Genomic DNA, 19,833 nt, shown 5'->3' on the forward strand with positions numbered 1-19,833 from the left:
CTGTCATTTGTCACCTCCATGATCTCCGGTTGCAGGAGCCTCAGGTCCATGGGTTTGCGCTGGTGGGCCTTGACACAATCACCAATCAGAAATGCTGGGAAGAAAAGTTGACACACTATCAAAGTGACAACTGGAATGGCTAACATTTAGTAGGACTGAAGGCAAACCACCAGGAGCCATATGGGACAAGGAAAAACCGGGGATGGCTCACTCCTGCTCTTACGAGCCAACGGGCAAATACAGGGCCAGCCCTTCCTGTCCTGAACTCCTGCCATGGGACAGCCTGGGTCACCAACTGGGACTCAGGGCAGTCTCCCTCCGTCTCCTGGGCAGCAGAGACGGTTAGCTTCTTACCAATAAGCTACGTTCCACTGGAGGTCATTCTAGAACCACAAAGTGGTAATTATTGGGCCATTTTTATTGCATGTGATTTTTCTTCAAATAGTTTTAAGGGAACAGTTGTAAATATGCGGGAAAGAATGACAGATTTAGGAAAGCATGAGAGGGCCACCAAAGCATTCCACAAAAGATCCTTCTGCTCAGGAAAGAGGAGTCAACTGGGAAATCTTTGTCACACCAATACATTCACCCAAAACCCTGGGCCCACGCTCACTAACTGTGGGGGTCTTGGAGGAATCATTTCATCTCCAAAAGTCTTAGTTACTTCATCCATAAAACAGGAAGAGGAATACCTGAGGTCAGCTGGATTAAGATTAGAGATCACATATGTCAAAGTACTAGCACTGTGTCTGCACATGGCAGACACTTAAACGGTAGTGAGGGTTACCATTACCACCACTTTCCTCATCCTCATCATCCTCTTTCTCAGGGAAGGGGCTAAAGGAACAGGACCCCATCCACTAACACCTCCCCTCCCCTCCTATCAAGTAACCCCCACTGGGTATAACATGAAAATGACTGCTCAGCCCCACCCTCTTCAGGACCATAGGTCCCATATCAATTTCCTTGAGCGCCCTTCCACGCAGACTTGCAGCCCGGCGGCCTGTGCACTAGGAAAGCCTAACAGGCTGACCAGGCGCAGTCCCTAGAGGCAAACCTGGCAAGAATGACCATCACATGCTGGGGAGTTCCCTCAAAACAGCAAAAAGCAGAGTGTGCTACATCCCTCTCCCCCCAGCCAATCCCATAACTTTCTCTCCACCATCCTTCACAGGGCCTACTGACAATCTTTTGGAAGCCTCACGCAGAAAACTCTTTCCTTGCCAAAATACGTTGTTCCTCGTGAAGTCCACGTCCTGCTGTTATTGCGTAGCTGCAAATGACTTTTATCAACAGGGAAAAAAAAATGTCAAGCCTAAACCATTTGGACTGCAAGCAGCAAGATGATCACATTATCTAAAGTCCAGCAATAAAAAAGATTGGAGCAACTCAGGGCCCAGAGCTCCTTTCTATTTTAATTAATGTAGATACCGCTCATCAGAAAACATCATTGTATGCTGTTGGGTAAACATCCCCGAAACGTTGATTTCGAATCCCGTATCAGGTTTTCACTTTGACAAGGAAGTGGGCGGGGCAGGGAGGAAACAGCATTTACGGAAGACCCCACCCCACACCCCAAGCCCCGTCACAGGCCAGGACTGCAGCAGGGGCTTCACATCCCATTTGCATTTAATCTTCATATCCTCCCTTTGAAATCGATATTATCAGCCCCGTTTCAGATAAAGAAAGCAAGGCCCAGAGAGGTTATCTAACTTGTCAAGGTCCCAGCACCAGCAGAGAGTGGAGAGATTCCAAGCCAACTTGCCAAGCTCCCGCGAGGCCAAGTTCCTTCTGTGAGTGTGCGTCCCCAGAAAGTACATCACGTGCCATTTAAAATGATTTTATTCATTTATATGAAAAAAAGATGGCAGATGCCAAATTTAGGTTAATTGTAGACGGAATTCTTGATCTTTTAAAGATTTGGTGATTTTAAATTTGGAACATAATATTTAGGACATATATTCGATTGTGTGGCTACCTCAGTGGGCAAAGAACGCAGTTTTGGTGGAAATCCAGGACGCTAGCGGGACCGGAAGGCGGTGCCTTGAAGGCAGCCACACTCTGCTGGGGCAACTAACAATCTTAAGTTTAGGGTTTTCACAGGGTTTAAACTGTAAACTCATCCACTGCAAAGATCTCTATATTCTTTTCATAACGCCTCCCCATCCCACCCCCTCCACACACACACACAAAGCTGCCCTTTTCAATGTCTTAATATTTTTAAAATATTGCCATTGGTCATGTATGGAAAACCTTAACAGTAAACTGCCTCGTAAAAAGAGGTCACATATAGTAACACAGAAGGAGTTCTAGTGTTGGAAAATAATCGTGACAACTTAAGAGTTTACTTTATTAATGTCAGAGCTCAGAATTGAGTTATTTCTTTCATGGAAAGGTGCTATATAAATCATACAAATAAATACATCCCTTGCCCTCATTCCTGAATCTACACTTTCCTTATAAGCTATTCTTTGACCTGCTCATAAAACATGTTCACTGAACCTGAAATTCTATATATGTGCCTTCCATCCAGAAATGACTTGGAATTTACTATTCTTTAGTTGGACAAGGGGTTAAAGGAAGAGTACGCCACAGCTTAGCTCCCGGACTCACCACAGTGAAAAGAACCTGAAATTTGTAATATTCACACCAAGTGGCAAAAGTCCAGAAGAGGGTGGAGTTACCAACGGTATTCCAAAGTGGAATAAATGACAACAGCTCACACCCAACATCTTAAAACTTCATCATGGTGTGAGTTTCCCAAAGCCAAAATCACTAAAAACCTAACGTATGCCTATTCCATTTCATCCGTACTCTTCAAAGGACGACTGTGGCCCATCCTGGTAAGTAAATATCCTTTTATGTGAATATATAAATGGCAAAAGCTTAAAGTCACATCAATGGAGGCCAGTGAAAGCCTACAACCACCACATACCACCGATGTGGCTACCATTTTGTATTTTCGATCATGCCCTATAAAGGGGTAGGTAAGGGATCAGAGCAAGGAGGAAAACAACTTGGTAAAAGTGTGACCTTTGTGAATTTCAGAAGGAGACATTTCCAAGACCTGCTGGACCACCATGTGAAGTGGCCAGCAGCTTGTTCAGCCAGACATCTTTAAAGAACTTGGTCTCAGCCTCCCTTCCCTACTTCCTCACATTCCCAGCCTAAGAAGGCCAGAGCTGCATCTGGCTGTGTGCTCCAGGTCTACCTGGGTAAGTAAGAAGAGGTGGCCGGTTTGTGGACACTCTCAGGCTGCCAGAAAGCCTTAAGGCTTCCCGTGAAGATAAACATTTTTCCTAAAATGGAACACAAGTTGCACATAGCTCTAAGTTCAAGAGCCTCTAACCAGTTGGTAGGGGTTTACTCATCTTGGATATAACGACACTGAAGCGTAACTGCTCAGAAACCCACCTCTTCAGCTAAACCCAAACTCTCTGCCCTTACAAATCAGGCTCATTGTTCAGCCATATAGAGCCTTCAACATCATTACCATCAGTTAAGAAGGCAAGCCGGAGAGAAGGATGTGGGGTACGGGTGTGGTATGGTTAGCAACATCAAGCACTCCAATGCCAGGAAAGCTGGAAAAGCAGAGGCATATATATATCTCACTTGGATATAGCAAAAGGATAAAAAGTACGCAAAACCTAAGACTAAAGTCATCCTTCAAGGAAAACAAAATCATAAAGACCATGGACATTTCTGCACAGCTGCGTAAAAACTCCTGGGTCAGAATCATTTGTGGGACAGCCTGAAAACCTTTCGAAAATAATTTCCAAATGGCCTACGAAGACAAGTCACCCTGCTCAGAATCAGCCAGTTCAGTGGAAAGTAGCACACCTGCTCCATTTCCTAGCTAGCTGAACCCGCTGGCACCCAAAATCAATTTCCCACGTTTCCCTTTAAGGACTAAAATTTGACAGCTTCAATGGAAGTGTAAAATTAAGCCGGACTCTGATGAAAGGGGGTTGGTAGCCTTTTAACAATTACCCTGGATAAGGAAACACCCAAACTACAGACGGCAGGAGGGAGGGTCACTGCACACATTTTATTGAGAATGTAACCATTAAACAAAACTCTTCCTGTTTAAACACAATCCCAGTTAGTTCATAACCATGTAATTATTCATTAAGACTGATATTGGAAACATCTCACATTGGATTGCTCTGGTTCTCCGAAACGGGGTAGGGAAGACTTGAAAGGAACAAGTCTTCAGCTATGTGGCCTACTGGGGGGGCTTGTCACATAGAAGGTGCTCAGTGTTTTAACTGGTTAAAATAAACAGGCAAAACACACACACACACGCACACAATTTGGATCACAGGGAGCCAGTATAGAAAGTATACAAATACCAATTCTCCGGGCTTGCCAGATTTTTGCTCTAGAAGTAATATTAAACACAGCTCTTTGTCTATGAATTGTGAAATGCTTTATATACTAATAAAGAATGTGTACTTCATTGTGTATTTAACTGCACAAGCCTGCATTTGGTTTAATTGACCAAGAATAAGTCCTTGTTCCTAAGCTAACTATCGAGTTACAGTCAACTCTTAAATATTAACACTCATATTGAGGAACAAAGATGCAGATAATACAAAACAGAAGATTATTTTAAATCATTCACTCTTGGTATGCGGATATATTCTTCTTTTTTTCTTTTCTTTTAACTTGCAATTAAATGCGTATGGCTGATATTATGGCATTTACAATACTTCTAACAAAGGACTTAGACCATCCTGAAAAAAATCTGACTTAGGGAGGTCTCCACGTGGATCCCTCACTCAACCCCTCTGCTGTTGAACTTTGGACCAACCCAAACTGGTCCAAGACAGCATCGCCCCTCAGAAGGTTGCCAAAAAGCTAGTTTAAAAAAAAAACATGCAACTACTTTTTTCCCCAGGTTGTTACTTTTCAGAATCACACTTTGCAGAGGGTGGGAAAGTAATTAAGGGTTTGGGGTTGGAAAAGCCCTTTTATTTTAGCTCCTACTGGGCTAGTGTAAACAAAGATGTCAGTTAATGTCAACAATGACTTAATTAAACAGAGTAGGTGACAAGTCAGGAGGAACTTGAAAGTAAGAGTCAGCTCCTCCCCAGGGTAATCAAGCTTGACTATACTGTAAATAATTAGAATATTAATCAACAGAACTTGGCATTGAGGCCTGCCCCCCTTGGAGTCAATAACTGAGTTTACACTCTTCAGCTGGACCCCACAACAATGAATGACCATTTAAAAATACTCATTTTTAAACCGGAATATTTAACAACTCAAATCTCCTGGAAACTGTTTTCCTTTTAGGTCAGTTGAGTAGCCCCAACCCCGCTGTTACCACTAGAGAAAGTGTCTAGAAGACAAGTAATATACGATGGACGATGTGATATGATATATGATATAATACTATACAAAGCCAAGACAATTGGAAAAGGATCCTCTAGTATTAAGGCTCAGGCTCCTTTCGGGAACATAGTCACATTTTTCTCTAGACATATATTCCTCTGGTCCAGCCCAGTAGACATTAAACTGAGCTACCAAATTAGCAAGCCAAAAAGTCGTCCATAATAAGACCCTGTGCAACAGAAAGTCAAGGTTGAACTTACTGTTCACCAAAGGTATAGTAATACCACCCATGAGGACAGAAGGAATGGACAGACACACACTCACCTCTCCAATTCAAGAGGACCACGGCCTAAACTGGAGCTGCCCTAGTTAGCGTGCTTCCAGTTGTTAAAAACTCCTTTCTTATCTATAATTAGATTACCTTTCTAATAAACTCTGACACCGATGCAAAACTCCTGCAATGGAAGAACTCTTCTTAGGGTTCAAACCGGTTGCCAATATTGGACAAGGTAAGTGCAGACCCTACAGAAAGCAAACACAGCTGCCTGAAAACACGAAGCGGCCCCTCCTCCTCCACCAGAGAGCAACTGTCTCCAAAAGCCTAGATGTTTCCTAACATTGTGGCCAGTGCCGTGGCCAGCCCACAGGTCCAGGGAGACCCACATGGCCAGCTCATTAGGAACAATGACAACAACATGAAGTGGGTGCTTATTAGATGCCAGGCCCTGTGCTATTTGCTCTTTACGCCCAGATCAAATTAAGCCTCCTAACAACGTTCAGATAATCAGAAGGCTTCTGAAAATATTAATAGTCACTTCACATTAATAAAGAGACCTTAAAGATCATCTTATCAAACCCTCAGATTAGGGTCGGCCCCGTGGCCAAGTGGTTAAGTTTGTGCACTCTGCTTCGGCGGCCCAGGGTTCAACGGTTCGAATCCTGGGTGTAGATATAGCACCGCTCATCAAGCCATGCTGAGGTGGCATCCCACATGCCACAACTAGAAGGACCCACAACTAAAAATGTGCAACTATGTACTACGGGGCTTTGGGGAGAAACCGGAAAAATAAAATCTTTAAAAAAAAAAAAACCCTCAGATAACAGAAAGGGAAACTGAGGTCGAGGGATTTGTATTCTTTTGCAAACCTCCTTTTTGCAGGGTTTTGCACCTCCTCTAAACCTTTTTTTTTTTAGCATCTCATAACCCTGGATCATAGAAGCTATGGATCCAGAAAAATGCATAAAAGGACATTCACAAAATATTACCTGCAATTGCACGGAATTCCTTGACTCACCCCAGCCCCCAAGTGCATCCCCAGATCCAGGCAGGGAAGACCCAGTCTCAACAATACTTATATTGTTAGACACGAATTTTCACACAAAGAACTGGGGGGACTTCATTCCTGTCCACTTTTTCCCTCCTTCTGTCTCCCCCCTTTCTTCCTGCATGTACACACGTATTCTAAACTTTCTTCAATAATTAAATACGATAAAAGAAATCCTCCAGGACCATTTTACACTTTATGTTGAAATAACCTGCCAAGAATGCTGCCCCAAAAGTCTAAACGAAAAATGACAGTTTTCTCCTAACCTGGGCCGCTCCCGAGCTCACACTGTAGGAAATCCAGCTCAGCCGCCTCGGTTTGTGCTGAGCCCCACACTCAAGGGAAAAACCAGCTATTAGAGAAACATCCATTTTAATTATTAGCAAAATTAAAGAAGTACAGGCATGACTTTCAGAAACTGGGAACCTTTTCCCTCACATTAAGCCCTTTAAAAATGCATCACCACTGCAAATACATTCCCACTGATGTCATAGCACATGTCACAAGGAGGGAGTCCCATAATCGTCGCAGCAAGAGCCCGGGAAAGCCTCAGACACAAAGTCCTACCAGATTCCCTTCCCAGAGGCGTGGAAGGGGCCCCCCACCCAGACCCCACGCCACATGTCACCACACCTGTTCATGATAAAGGCTCCATACCTCTGTGTATGAATAAGCACCAGACTCCCTCACACGATTACCTGACTGCTTCAGGTAATAACTGCCACTGTCCAGAAAAAGCTCTGGCCTGTGCCTTCCTGACTCCTCCACTGGGTCTCCGTGGGAGCCCCTCTCCCAGCATTCTCATCCCAGCCGGGAACACAGTCCTCCATCCCATCTTGTCCTGGACGGGCCTTCTGTCCTCCTCCAGCCCAGGGTGCAGCATGCTTTTCCAGAACAGCTGAGCTGACCCCAGGCCACTCAGGACCACGCAGGCCCCCAAAGCTAAGCAGGCACCAGGTGGGCTCTCAGCAAACAGGTTCATTAAGTGGCGATGAGTGCTGGGATCTGCCGTTTTATTCTCGGATTACCACTCGAAAAATAACTCAGCTACCAATATTCCCTCCTGATGACAGATTTCAGTGCTGCACCGACTGGTGGCTTGGCTACCGTGGTCTCAGAAGGACCTGGGAAGGAGGTTCCAAATCTACCCAGCTGAGTAATTCAGCCCCGTGTAGTGCTCACAACTGGCCTGAAGTCTCGAAAATTACATTTCCAAAGCTGAACACCGATGCATGCTCTGTTAGATCTGGAAGTTCTCAAAGATGTGGGAGACACCCAGGTACGTTCATTTTCAAATTTACCTAAAATAGAATCTGCTGCTGGGTGACATACTGCTTAAGTATCATCAATTACAATGGCCAACGCATCTCCATGCTGAACTTCAGAAGCTTCTTTTTCTCCTTAGACAATGAAAATAAAACGTCAGCATTTCGGATGTTGGCAATTTCCCTTTGTCAGAAAACAGCAATTCTTTGCGTTGTAAGCAAGACTCTCCCTCCAGTAAGAATACTGCTTCGGGAAGCTCTAGGTGGCACGCACCTCCAGCCCTCCTGGGCACTGGATAGAGGCAAACTGCCAGCCGCCACCCTCACCCAGCACAGAGAAACGCACACACCAAGAAACCACAGCACTACATACCACTCTGCCTGCATGTTACAGCGGACACTCTCGTGATCCCTGACCTGGGGGGAGCAGAGAGACTGCTCTCCCTTGCTCTTAGAAGACTCATTTACAATGCTGATAGCAAGGGCAGCTGATTCTAAAACAGGCCTTGACCTCAGTGACACTTCCCCAGACAAATCCCAAAACAAACTTGGTACCCTGAAAGTGAGAACGAATAACTTACCTTCCGGCTCTAATGTGGTATCCTCAACTAAATTGAAGGAGGGCCGGGCCAGGGACAAGGTTGCCATGGTGACCACAACCAGGCAGATGAAGCGACCCCAGCTGACCATGGTTACGGTGCCAACGCCCCGTCCTCTTCCATATCTCCATGTGGACGTTACTCCCATCTGCACACTTCCTCTACGAGCATGGACTGCCAGCAATGCCTTCAAGCCTGCGGTGGGCTCAGGACGCAAGGTGCTGCGGCAGCCGCTGCTGGTCCTGCTGCTGCTTCTGCTGCTGCTGCAGCCTCTGGAGGAAAGAGATTCGGCAAGTCGGTGAAATCTTCCCCAATGTCAATTCACTGAAACCCAAGTGGGCTAAGAACAGCTTTTCAGCCTCTCAAATATACGCAAGCAGTTCTTTTTCATTATCTGCAAATGCTTTCCGTCCGCGCCTCAGAGTCCCAGGTGTTTCCACCAGACCGGTCCACAAAACGTGTTAGGCTGATCTTTTAGAGAGCATACTTTTACAAAATAGAGATAAAAAGAGAAGCTACAGGACACAGACACACGCAGCCACTTCAGTAAGGCAAAGTGTACTCTCCTATCCACTGTCACCTCTACCGCCTCAAAAGGCAGAAGCAACAGGCCCTTAGTTTCAAGGGCAACTACAAAAGCCAGTTAACAATGTTCGGGTTGGCATAACCAGCCTCGTTAACTTCTGTGAGGCCAACCGGGCTTTAGAAAGCTGAACGGTGGAGCCGGCTGCTTACAGACTGACTTCTGCGGGGCTGGAGCTGAGTGGCTGGGCTCCACCCTCACTGTAGTTCTCAGGAAGAAAAGAGACTAGCAAAAGAAAAAGAATCCCAGGAAGGCTACCAAAAATCCCCACCCATTTACACCTGTCAAGATTCACTTTTAGCGCAGAAACGAATTTCAGTCTTTCACCCATCAGCCACTTACGAAGAACGAACGGATGTGTGATCCATTCAAAACAGGTGATCCAAAAAGAGAGTCCGAAGCCTGAATTCCCTCCTACTGTGACTAAATGGCAGTGCGGGCCTACTAAATATCTTCAACCTATACAGAGCGGGTTAAGAAACCGAGCAGATGCAAACTCTGATGAGTAAAGCGGGAGTTTATTAACGGTGATGATATGTAAATTACCATCCTGGTACATGATTGGGCCAGCAACTCTCAATACGCTAACTTATTGGCTAAAATTTCAGAGTAGAAATTTTACAAGGGGGCGCTCAAACTTACTATTCTGTTCACCCATTTGATCCAAAGGCAAAGAGAATTTTCCAAGCTTAAAATATTTAAATAACTTTAAATGTGTTCAGTATCCTCAAAGTGTAGAGCCTAAATGCATAAACTTCAGAGAATTTGATTAAAACAATCACAGATTCCATGAACTATATGAGTGAATCACATTTTATAAGATTGGGGGTGAGAGTGGGACCTTTAATATAAAAATCTCTAAACCCTGTGCTTTTCGCAGGCTACTTGTTTCAAATTATGACACAGGATTTCAACACCGCCTAAGCCATCCCAAAACCACATCAGAAAAACTGCTCCTTTTAGCCTTGACTAAGGGTTAAAATAGGTGAGGGAAGGTGCACCATTTCTACAGGAGGAATAAAGAAAATCTCTGCTTCAAAGAAAGCACAGGTGAAGGGGTGTGATTCACAGCAAAAGTGTGTGTGTGTCTGCACACAGCACCTTGTGTTTTCAGACTGCATGAAGGATTTTTTTTTCCCAACTTTTCTTTCCTCTTAAAGTTAATAGCCTCAAAAGATAATTCTGTATCTATTTCTACTGCGCATGGGAGGGAAGGATACACTCTCCTTGATTTACTAAGCACTTCCAGCATGTATGGGAACCTTCTGCCTCTAACACAACTTCAGGAACAATCTTAAGTCCTACCAGGAGATTTCTCCCCAGGCTGCGTCCCTAGCAGCCTCCTTTGCTCCAGGCAGAGAAAGGTGGACAGTGACTTCTGCTCCATCTCAAGCCATTCATTGATCCCATCAGCTTGCGCCAGAAACTTGAATTATACCATCCCCAGGTCCAGGCCCCATGGCAGTCCCCTCCCCAAATCTCTGGAAGGCAGAGGCCTAAGGTGGCAGGTCTGCACGACTCCTCACGAGAGTGGACAAAAATATGAAGGGACCTCCTAGGCAGGATAATTAGGCCCCGAGGCGCGGTGTTGGGAACACAGGCCCAGCATGCCGCTGGCGGCCACAATCCCAGCTTCCTGCTTTCAATACCATAATCCTTCCTGGAGTCTGAGCCTCAGTGAAAGCCCCAGCGTGTTTATTTTTCCCCTTGAAAGGGAACTCTCTTCTCAGCCTGGGCGCTGGAGGAGTCGTCACCCTCCCTATGATGGATGATGGCTCTTCATGGCCACCCGCTCCTCTGGTCCATTTTCACCTCGGCACTGGCCTGCCCCCAAAGATAGTCAAAGTGATGAGGGAGAGAGCCTGGCTGGGGAGTGGTCCCCAGGCCAGGCCAACCTGGGCTCCTCAACTCACCAGAACATTCCCAAACCCCCACGCTGGAGGAAGGCAAGCCCATCAGCGCCCGCCTTAATGGGCTTCCACCTCTAAGAGGTTATCTGTCCTCTGTTGGCTCACCATGCTGAGCGCTTCCAGCTTTGTTCCTGGGTAGATTTCACATCAGGAAAGTCAACAGCGCCAGGCAAGGTCGGGGATGCCCAGGTACCCCCAAGGGCCACACCTATCTCCTGGTTCACAGCCTCCCTACTTCCTTTCCTTCTCCGCAGAGCTGAGCAGAGGAGGGAGCTATCAAAGGGTCAAACCTAGGCAGAGAATTCCTCAACAGACTGAAACCTCAAAAAACACAAAACACAGGCTGACCCAGGACCACAATCCCCCTCCGGCTAACGCTTCCAAGCCAAAGAGAACTTGCTGTAGCTTGAGGGGAGCTCCTCACCACCACCAACCCCGGTTCACTGTAGCATTTCTAACATTGGTTTGCCAGGAATATCCTGTTTTTCTCCCCTTCTCGGGGCGCTAAAGAGCTCAGAGAAATCTGCATTTTAATTGACATTCCAGGGAGTGGGAGAGGGGCGGCTGATTGCTTTTCTATTCAAGCTAAACAGGCTTTTCAGATGAAAATGAGTCGAGGCCCGTGGAAGATTTAGAGGGATTTGGGACCAGGGGGACAATGGGGTTTTAAATGTTGATAGCGTTTCACACCAAACACATAATGGGTGCCCCGAGTGTGAAAGCAGGTTTGCCTTTAAGGGTGGGTTTTATTGAACTGGGGGAGAGGAAGGCAGGCCGGGAGAAGAGTGTGCAAAGGAGCGGGTTGCGAGGGGAGCGGCGGAGGCTCAGCGCCCCGGGCCGGACCCTGTGCCTGGCCCTCCGGCCGCGAGGGTTGGAGCCAGCGCCTCGCGGGGGCCTCGGCAGATTCCCCGGCGCGGTCCCGTCGCTGAAGGAATGAGCGCGCAAGTTAGAACTCGCCTGCGCTTTCGACATCTCGGAGCTGCTGCCGGCAGAGCAGGCGGCGAACTAGGAAAAGTCGGTCCAGTCCGCCCCCTAGCCCCAGGCGCGCTGCGCTCCCTCCAGCGCCGACGGCGGCTGCGGTCGAGGGGTGCCCAGCACTGAAACTGGGGCACCTGAGCCGCCACCTCCCCACAGGTGCCACCTCCGAGCATCGCCAACCCTACGGAGATGTCGCCGGCCCCACCCCAGCGGCTCCCTCCTCGGAAGGGTCTCCCGCTAGGGCCTGGATGAGTGAGGGCGGGCTCTTCCCTGAACCCCGGAATGAGGCACCCCAAAGATGCCCCTCCGAGCCCCGGATCTGCAGGGCTGTGCCACCAGCGGGGCAGCCTCGCCGCTCGGCGCCAGCTCTGGGGTCGCAGGATCGCGCCTGGCCGGCGGGACTGAGCCGACCGGAGTTTGACAGGGAGGGGGAATGTCAGCGCTAGAGGCAGAGGTCAGCATCTGGATGCGGGTGGCTGAAGCAGAACTTCCCAAACGCCAGCCTTCAGCTCGCACCCACCTCCCCCATCACCTACACAGCCAAAGAGCGAGGACAGGGAGCAGCCGCCACAGTGCCAAGTGCCCCGAGCCCTCCGCTCTGGGGACGGCGTCCCGGGCTCCCACGGCGCCCACTTTCCCGACTGGCGAGGCTCCCCGAGGCGCCCGACACGACGATTACCTTGAATGGCAACGCTCCTCGGCGACCGGTTCTGTCCCCGTGCCCGGCGTGGGTCGGGATGGAGCAAGCGACGAGATCGCAGGAAACCAACAAAAAATGGTCCCGGGGTCCTCGCCGGCGCGGAGGCTCCGAGGCTTCACGCGCACCCCAGGCTGCGGAAGAGCGCGGGCATGACGCCCGCGGGCTGCCCTCGGATTTGGGGAGCGACAGGAAGAAAAGACTCAGGCTTGGCGTTTCCTCCACCAAACTTTGCTCGCAACTTGCGAAGGCTCAGAAAGCGCAGGAAAGCGGCGGCCTCGGGGCGCGCGGGGCTCGCGGCCGGGCCCCGCCAGCCTGGAAAGGAGTCGCCGCGCCGGGCCAGCTACGCCGCGCGCAGACCCCGCGGCGCCCGAGCTTTGTGGCGGCCGCGCTGCCCGCTCCGCACCCGCCGCCCGCCCGCTCGGCTCTCCGCGGCGCTCGCCGCCGCCGCCGCCGCCGCCCCCTCCCGGCGGGTCACGCCCCCGCTGAAACCCGAGCCGTTTCCTGGACGGCGGCGCCCGCTCTGCCAATCAGCGCCGCGCGCCCGGGCCGGCCCGCGCCCCGCGCGGCTCCCGACGCCTGCGAGCGGCCCCGAGACACCGGCCGGGCAGGCAAGGGGCCCGGCCACCCTCGGGACGCAGGGTTCCCCCCTTCCTCTGTGCTTGAAGCGTGGTCCCGCGCCCCCTCCCCCTGCCCGCCCCTGGGAGTTAGACCGCCGGTTCGGCGGGTGATTGCGTTACGTTGTTTTATTTCAAGTCAGAAAACAAATGACAGAATGCCTGCCCTGCCCCTCAAAGACTTTCAGATGCGTCTGCATGCGACTGGGGAGGACTGTAACGCAACCGAAACTTCTGGAGGAGAGGCGGCAACTTGCAAATGTTTGCAGGACTTGGCGCTTTTCTGTCTTTCAAGACAATAGCAATGAGAGAAGAGACGAGCATTTATGGCGGCCCTACTACGGGTAGGGCACACTGACTAGGTTATTCTTTTTAATCGGCACGACCACCCTGCAGAGTCCTAAGCCCAGTTTCTGATAAGGAAAACGAGGATGAGAAAGGTTAAGTAATTTGTCCAGGGCCACACAGCTGGTTACTGGCAATGGCTGACTTTGAGTCTGTCTCTCTTAGAAAACATCAAAAACTGCAACAAAAAAGTGTGTGGTTTGGTAATATATATTTGGGCTACTAAAAAGAAATTCGGAAGATTCTAGAAGACTCAGCTCAGCTATAAATAGCTGTATGACCTTGAGCAAATCAATTCCTCTCTCTGAGTCTTAGATTCTTGGACTGCAAAATCAGATTCACCCGAATGCCAAGCTGTAACTAGTTAAAGTTCATATTTTCCATTTACCTGTTTCACTAGGCTGTGTCTCCGGGATAATTTATTTTTTGATAATACTGTCTCTCGCTCCTCACTCAACCAGCTCCTAAGCAGTTATGTTGAAGTCCAAGACAATATAGATAAAAACCTTAATTATTTTTCCTTGGAAAAGGTCAGTAAACTCAGAAGTGCTTTAGAATGCTTTAGAAGCCTGAAGATAGATGGAGCAGTGAGGACAAAACTGACCTGGGAAATCGACTTTTCCTGCATTTAGAAATGCAGTTGCTCATGGGTCACTGACATCACACACTTCATAACATTTACGAAAATATTTTTGCCAGGTGCCACATCCTTAGAAAATCATTTTTCTTCACAATACATCATAGAAAACTTCTATGTAAATTACTTAAAAGCCAGGAGTAACAAATCCATTGGCATGCTTCAGGCCAATAGCTATGAAATTATATTTTGGAAATCAGACAGTAAAAGTAACAGTCTGATTCTCAAGCCAAATTATCAGTCCATGTGCTGGGGGCAGGCGTATGTTCTTGGTCAAGTCTTACCTGGATCAGTCCCAGAAACTTTAAAGTAACTGACACCAGCCAGTGACCTCAGCCACTCACTCCCACCTGGGTTGATCTGGACACAGCAGTACCTTTTCAAGTTCTCAGACCTGGGGTCACAGAAAGATGTGTCTGGATGTCTGCCTGCTGGGAGGCTGGCACTTACCTCTTTATATTCCCCACCAATGGGAACTTCGTCTCAGGACAGATTCCTTTCCCATCCTGCAGTGTATCCATCAGCCATTGAAAACGCTTTAACACATTCTCACATAAATTACTGCCGAGGAAGCCGTCGTCCCCATCCCCATTCATCAATAGCTTTATGGACGCTGAATAAAAAGGACGCCTTCCACTGAAAATGACAAATAAGAACACCTACTTTAATGTCCAGATGCAGTTTGCAGAATTTATTCCTCATAGGGATGAAAAGACACCAATCCATCAAAAGCCCCTTATTCCCTGAAGAGTGTTCATTTTTAAGTGAGCGAAGCCCACAACAGCAAACTCTTCAGTTCTGAGTAAAGCAAAAGCATGTTTGGAATTTTTTTTTAAAACCAATTCTGTCATCATATTTAGGCTTCAAGTGACCTCAGAGAGTCTAGGGAAGCTTTCACACCAGCGAGCCTTCTGAATGGGAAAATAATCTCTTTGCAGTTTTTTTCTCTTCCCTCTTCAAGTGGCTGGAACCCCTTTTGTCAATGGCCTCCTGTGAATGGTGTTGCTAATAAGCCTATTAATGAGCTTCCACGGCCGAGTGTGAATAGGTAAATAAGCCCCAATCTGTTGAGGTTCAGGGCCGAGGGCAGAAAAGCCAGCAAGAACTAAAGGTGACAGTTTGAACTGAACGACGAGCGCCAGCACCAGGTTTCAGCTGAAAGAACGGCCAGACAAGGCCACATTCACAACCCCTCCACCCCCTACTGGGGTCCCTTTTCTTCACAATTTTCCCCCCTTTACAAAATGTCTTGAGTAGTCACCCTTTTTTTTTTTTTCCAAAAGCCCTCGAGACGCCCTCCTTTTTTTTGGCACTGGTAATGATACATCAATGGAAGGAAGAAAAATGAGGACACCAGAACTCTGATGCCCTGTAAGTTGCAAGAAACAAATGGAGCTGCTGGCCCCATGGTTCCGGGAAGAGAAATGGGAACCCTCGCTGCCATGGGCCTCTCTCCTTTAAAGATTTGGAGTTTCTCTTTTAATAATTTGTTTTTTAATGGGTGGCTGTTCCTTCAGCCTACAGAAAAGTTAGACGAGTAAAGGCTACTGACATATAAGTGCTAAGGAGCCCTCCTAATGTGGTTCTGAGCCCCCTGCAAAACTATGAATCTCATTCTTTAAGCTGCATCTCAATAATGTCTGTGGCATAAAAGAATCATCCCAAGGGAGAAATACAGACGACTCCAAGGACTGTGGTGAGAGCAGTCACTCCTGGGATGAGGGGAGGGGCCTGAGCCCCGCAGCTGAATCCATCCTCAGGGAGTTCATGGCATTTCACTCAAGCAAAATCACGGATGCCCACATGGAACATCATCAATGATTCTAAACTTAGAACTGGGCCTGAATCTCAAAGCAGACTTCCCTGGAGACAAAGTCCTTCTAGAAGTCCTGCCTCACTTTGAGGCAAAGCGGCTTTGGTTCCAAAAGGCAAAGTGGGGCTCTCTTCACTGGGTGGCTATGTGACCTTGGGCAAGTTACCGAAGTTCTCTAAGTCTTTCTCAGGTGTAAAAGGAGGATAATAATGGTACCTATCTTGTAGCTATTTAATAGGGTCACTAAGAGGATTAAGTGAGTTAACATGTGACAAGCATTTAGACCTTCTTATTCAGATGCTCCCCATGGTTCTAGAGAAAGTCTTTGGACTCGTGGGAAATGCAATGTTTTCCTGTGATTATTATTAGCCTTTGTTATTATTCCCACCTCCTGGGACTATTGAAAGGATTAAAGTGATTCAGAGAAGAGCCTAGAACCCACTGGCACCAGCTGGATATTATTATGGACCTGGATTGAACAGTCTGGAGCCGTCACTGCTGCATTCCCCATCCTGCCTCTGCGCCAGCTGAAAGGCCTGGCTGTGCCTACCTGAGACCTTCCTGAGATGGAAGGAGGCGGGAGAAGGCAGCCTGAGTCACACAAATGGCCATCCGAATGGAAGGCGTTGCAATGCTCGTTGGTACCCACTGCTCCCCAGAAGCAGTCCCTGCGGGTGAAAGGGAAGTAGAGGGGTAGTGCCAGGTAGAAGACATTTTTAACACTGGTGAACAACTGAGCCCCAAAGAGCTTCTTTAAAATCATGAGGGGCATCTGGAAAAAAATTGCCACTAGCCCTGCTCTAACGGTTTATTGGATTTCCAAGGGGCTTGAGTGACAAAGGTGGCTCTTCCTAAGGGGACTGGGCCCAAAGGTGAGGAAGTGTATGTTAAACCATCGTGTTGACCCCGCATTTTACGGGAGAGGAAAGCAGAGATGCAGAGAGGGCAAGTGATGGGCTCAAGGCCACCCAAATGGTCTCCTAGTCAGGCTGGAGTTCATTCCAGTGGCCACCAGAGCAAGTGAACCACTTTCACTGTCCGTGCCAGGTGATTCGGCTCTTTCTGGGTGATTCAGCTCAGTACAGAACTGAGATATTTTGAGTAGATTCATTGCCTCCCAAAATGTTAGTATTTCCAGAGAACAATTACCCACTCACCATGGGGTCAGCCCACTTCTGTTTCTTCAAGTAGCTCCAAGAAGAATTTGTGTTTGGGTTATTGTTGCTCTTAATGTTTCAAAGAACCTTGAAGTTCAGGTGCATGAGATGGTTAGACATCTCTTTTGCACACCTACAGTTTCATCAGCTGAATTTGCATATTCAAAACAATAATTAAGGGTCGACATTTGTGGTTCATAAAATGATTCTTATCAGTGACATTATAAAAACAAATGGAAATGGAAGATTTTGAATAATTGTTAAGGCTTGCATTTGATAAATTAAGGCTTAAAAATCTGCCACACGTTTGCTATTTACAACTGGGCAATCGGGTCTGTTACTGAAAACGCAATGGAAGGGCAGTTTGGGAACTTTGCATGCTGGTTCAAGAAAAGCAAAAATTGCTATAAAAGATAGTGGGAGGGGAATAATTGGGGAAATTTTACTCTGGCCCCAACACTGTCCCCTAGTGCCATCCCCACCCCCAGGCTGCAAGTTCCTACCTGGCATCTGACAGTCTGAACATGTGAAGGAAAACTGGTCAATTACTGGTTGGCGAAATCAGCCAGGTGTAATGTCTACAATGCCCAGAGTCGCAAGGTGTTTGACAAGCAACGTTTTGCAGTGGAAACAGCACCAGGCCAGGGGGCCCAAGGCCTGGGTTTCATCCCAACCTTGTCAAGAACGATGTGATTCTGGGACAGTCACTGAACACGTCCCTCCCCTGGCCTCACCCTCTTTTGCATAAGTGAGGCCTCCCCCTTTTAGATTAAAAGGTAGATTTGTCTGTGATCTCCAGCCCCTCCCATCTCTGAACATTCCCTGCCTCCAGAGAAACTGAGAAGTTGTCATTTACCCATCACCGAAGAGGGACCAGTTTAAGGCAAGTCAACGGCCACTTTAAAGTATTTTGAAACCACAGTCAAGGAACACCGCCGTTGACCCCTGTCTACTGGTAACGGTACCCGCCAGAAGAGTCCTCTAATCCCTGGCCCAGCGCTGCTTAAGGGCAATTTATGGCGTGTCATTGCTTGGCTGCAAGACTCCGCGCCCTCCCTCCATCCCCACCCTCCACTCAACCACCGCTTCCACCACCACAACGCCTCCTAGCCTAGTGGAGAGAAAACACGCAGGTGGTTTTAGCTGACATGGGGCAAATCAGGAAGAGACTAACCATGATGTCCTGTTGCCACTTCTGCTCCCTCCACACCCATGCCCACCATTGCCACCTAGAGCTGAGCTGTCCAATAGGACAGCCAATGTGATTATTCCAAGTTAAATTAATTAAAATTAAGTAAAACTTAAAGTTCAGCTCTTCAGTAGCACCAACCACTCTTCAAGTGGCTCAACAGCCACATGTGGCCAGGGCCACCAAATTGGACAGCACAGGTATTACAGGAAATTGTCGCCTTGGCAGAACGTGGTGTCGGACTTCACTGGAGTGTGTCCCCTGCGTTCCGCTTCCTCCTCTAAGAAGATCTCCTTAGCCAGGGGAGTCCCTAGGAACTGTTCCTGGCCCTGTCCCCCAGCTCCCACACACTCTCATGTGTCTTGTGCTACCAGCAGGGTTTCAGGACTGGCCCCACCGTACTCCTCGGAATGAGAAGAGTGCCAGAGAAACCCAGGATAGGTCTTTGTTGGACAAATGTAACATTACCGTTGACTGAATGAAAGTGAGTTTGTGCCTGCAGCATCAACTCCAGATTCTGGGGCCTGCTTGAAGCAGCCCCTGGTCTCAGCAGGAGTTTCTGTAGGCCCTGAGTTCCTCTGTGCAAGGATTGTAGCTCCCTCCAATCCTCAAGAATTCACAGCTGTGTGCTAAGAGCCCTGAACCCATAGGGCTGAACCAAGATGGCAATGCCCTTGCAGAAAGCCCAGTGGAAATTGACCTCGGACATCAAGTTTGAGAGAGAGGGGTTGATTGGGGACCACTAAATTATAACACCCAGAAAAGCGTGGCCTGTGTCTCCCATCTCTGGACTCCAGGGCCTGGCACTCTGCCTGGCTAGCCGTGGGCAGTTTACTGAGTAGCCTCTGTGCCTAACTGGCCCTCAATAGATACTTGTTGATGGATGGTGATTGGAACCTAGCCTCTTTGGGGGTTTCCTAATTAAGGCGCCTGGGTACATTTACATACGGTTTTGCACCTAATGATGAAGTATATTTAAATATTAGGCAGTAAAAGCCATTTTAGGGCAAAGTGGACCTAGCAGTGCAGTGAGAATTACGTTTTTTTTTTTTTTTTGCAATGACCCGATTTCCACGGTGCATGCCTCCCTTTTCTCTTGATTTCTGTATTTGGTTTGTTACACTATTCCCGAGGGTGTGTGGTTACTTGGACCAACGTGAAAAGAAGTTCACTTTAATAAACCAAGGGGGAGAAAAATGATGCTGCCAGGATCCTGGTAAACTTGGGGAAGGAGACGGAGAATACAGAGCAGGACGCATCGTAAAACCACAAACCCAGTAACCCTTTTAGAGTCCCAGAGCTCTTGTATTTTGTCCCCAGGCTGGAGAGAAAGGCCATCAAGGGGGAAGCGATTTCTTTAACAGATTTCTAAGAGCAGCGC

The 19,833-nt window shown here is 48.1% G+C and overlaps 1 protein-coding gene across 12 annotated transcripts in view; it reads right to left on the minus strand.

Annotated features, from left to right (window-relative positions):
* FGFR2 (fibroblast growth factor receptor 2) overlaps positions 1–13,123 on the minus strand; it is a 103,029-nt gene extending 89,906 nt beyond the window's left edge. For 3 of the 12 annotated variants that reach the window (XM_046654970.1, XM_046654968.1, XM_046654972.1), the window contains exons 1-2: positions 9,452–9,545; positions 8,509–8,798 (exon numbers count right to left, since the gene is read on the minus strand). In XM_046654970.1, coding sequence (XP_046510926.1) covers positions 8,509–8,798; positions 9,452–9,477 — 316 coding nt within the window. In that variant the 5' untranslated portion in view covers positions 9,478–9,545. Of the gene's footprint in view, positions 1–8,508; positions 8,799–9,451; positions 9,552–12,676 lie in introns of those variants that run through there. The other 9 variants (XM_046654974.1, XM_046654963.1, XM_046654971.1 and 6 more) reach the window with 6 other exon arrangements.
* Positions 13,124–19,833: the final 6,710 nt, after the last annotated feature.

The sequence above is a fragment of the Equus quagga genome, chromosome 2, assembly GCF_021613505.1.
Source record: "Equus quagga isolate Etosha38 chromosome 2, UCLA_HA_Equagga_1.0, whole genome shotgun sequence".
NCBI classification, from domain to species: Eukaryota; Metazoa; Chordata; class Mammalia; order Perissodactyla; family Equidae; genus Equus; species Equus quagga.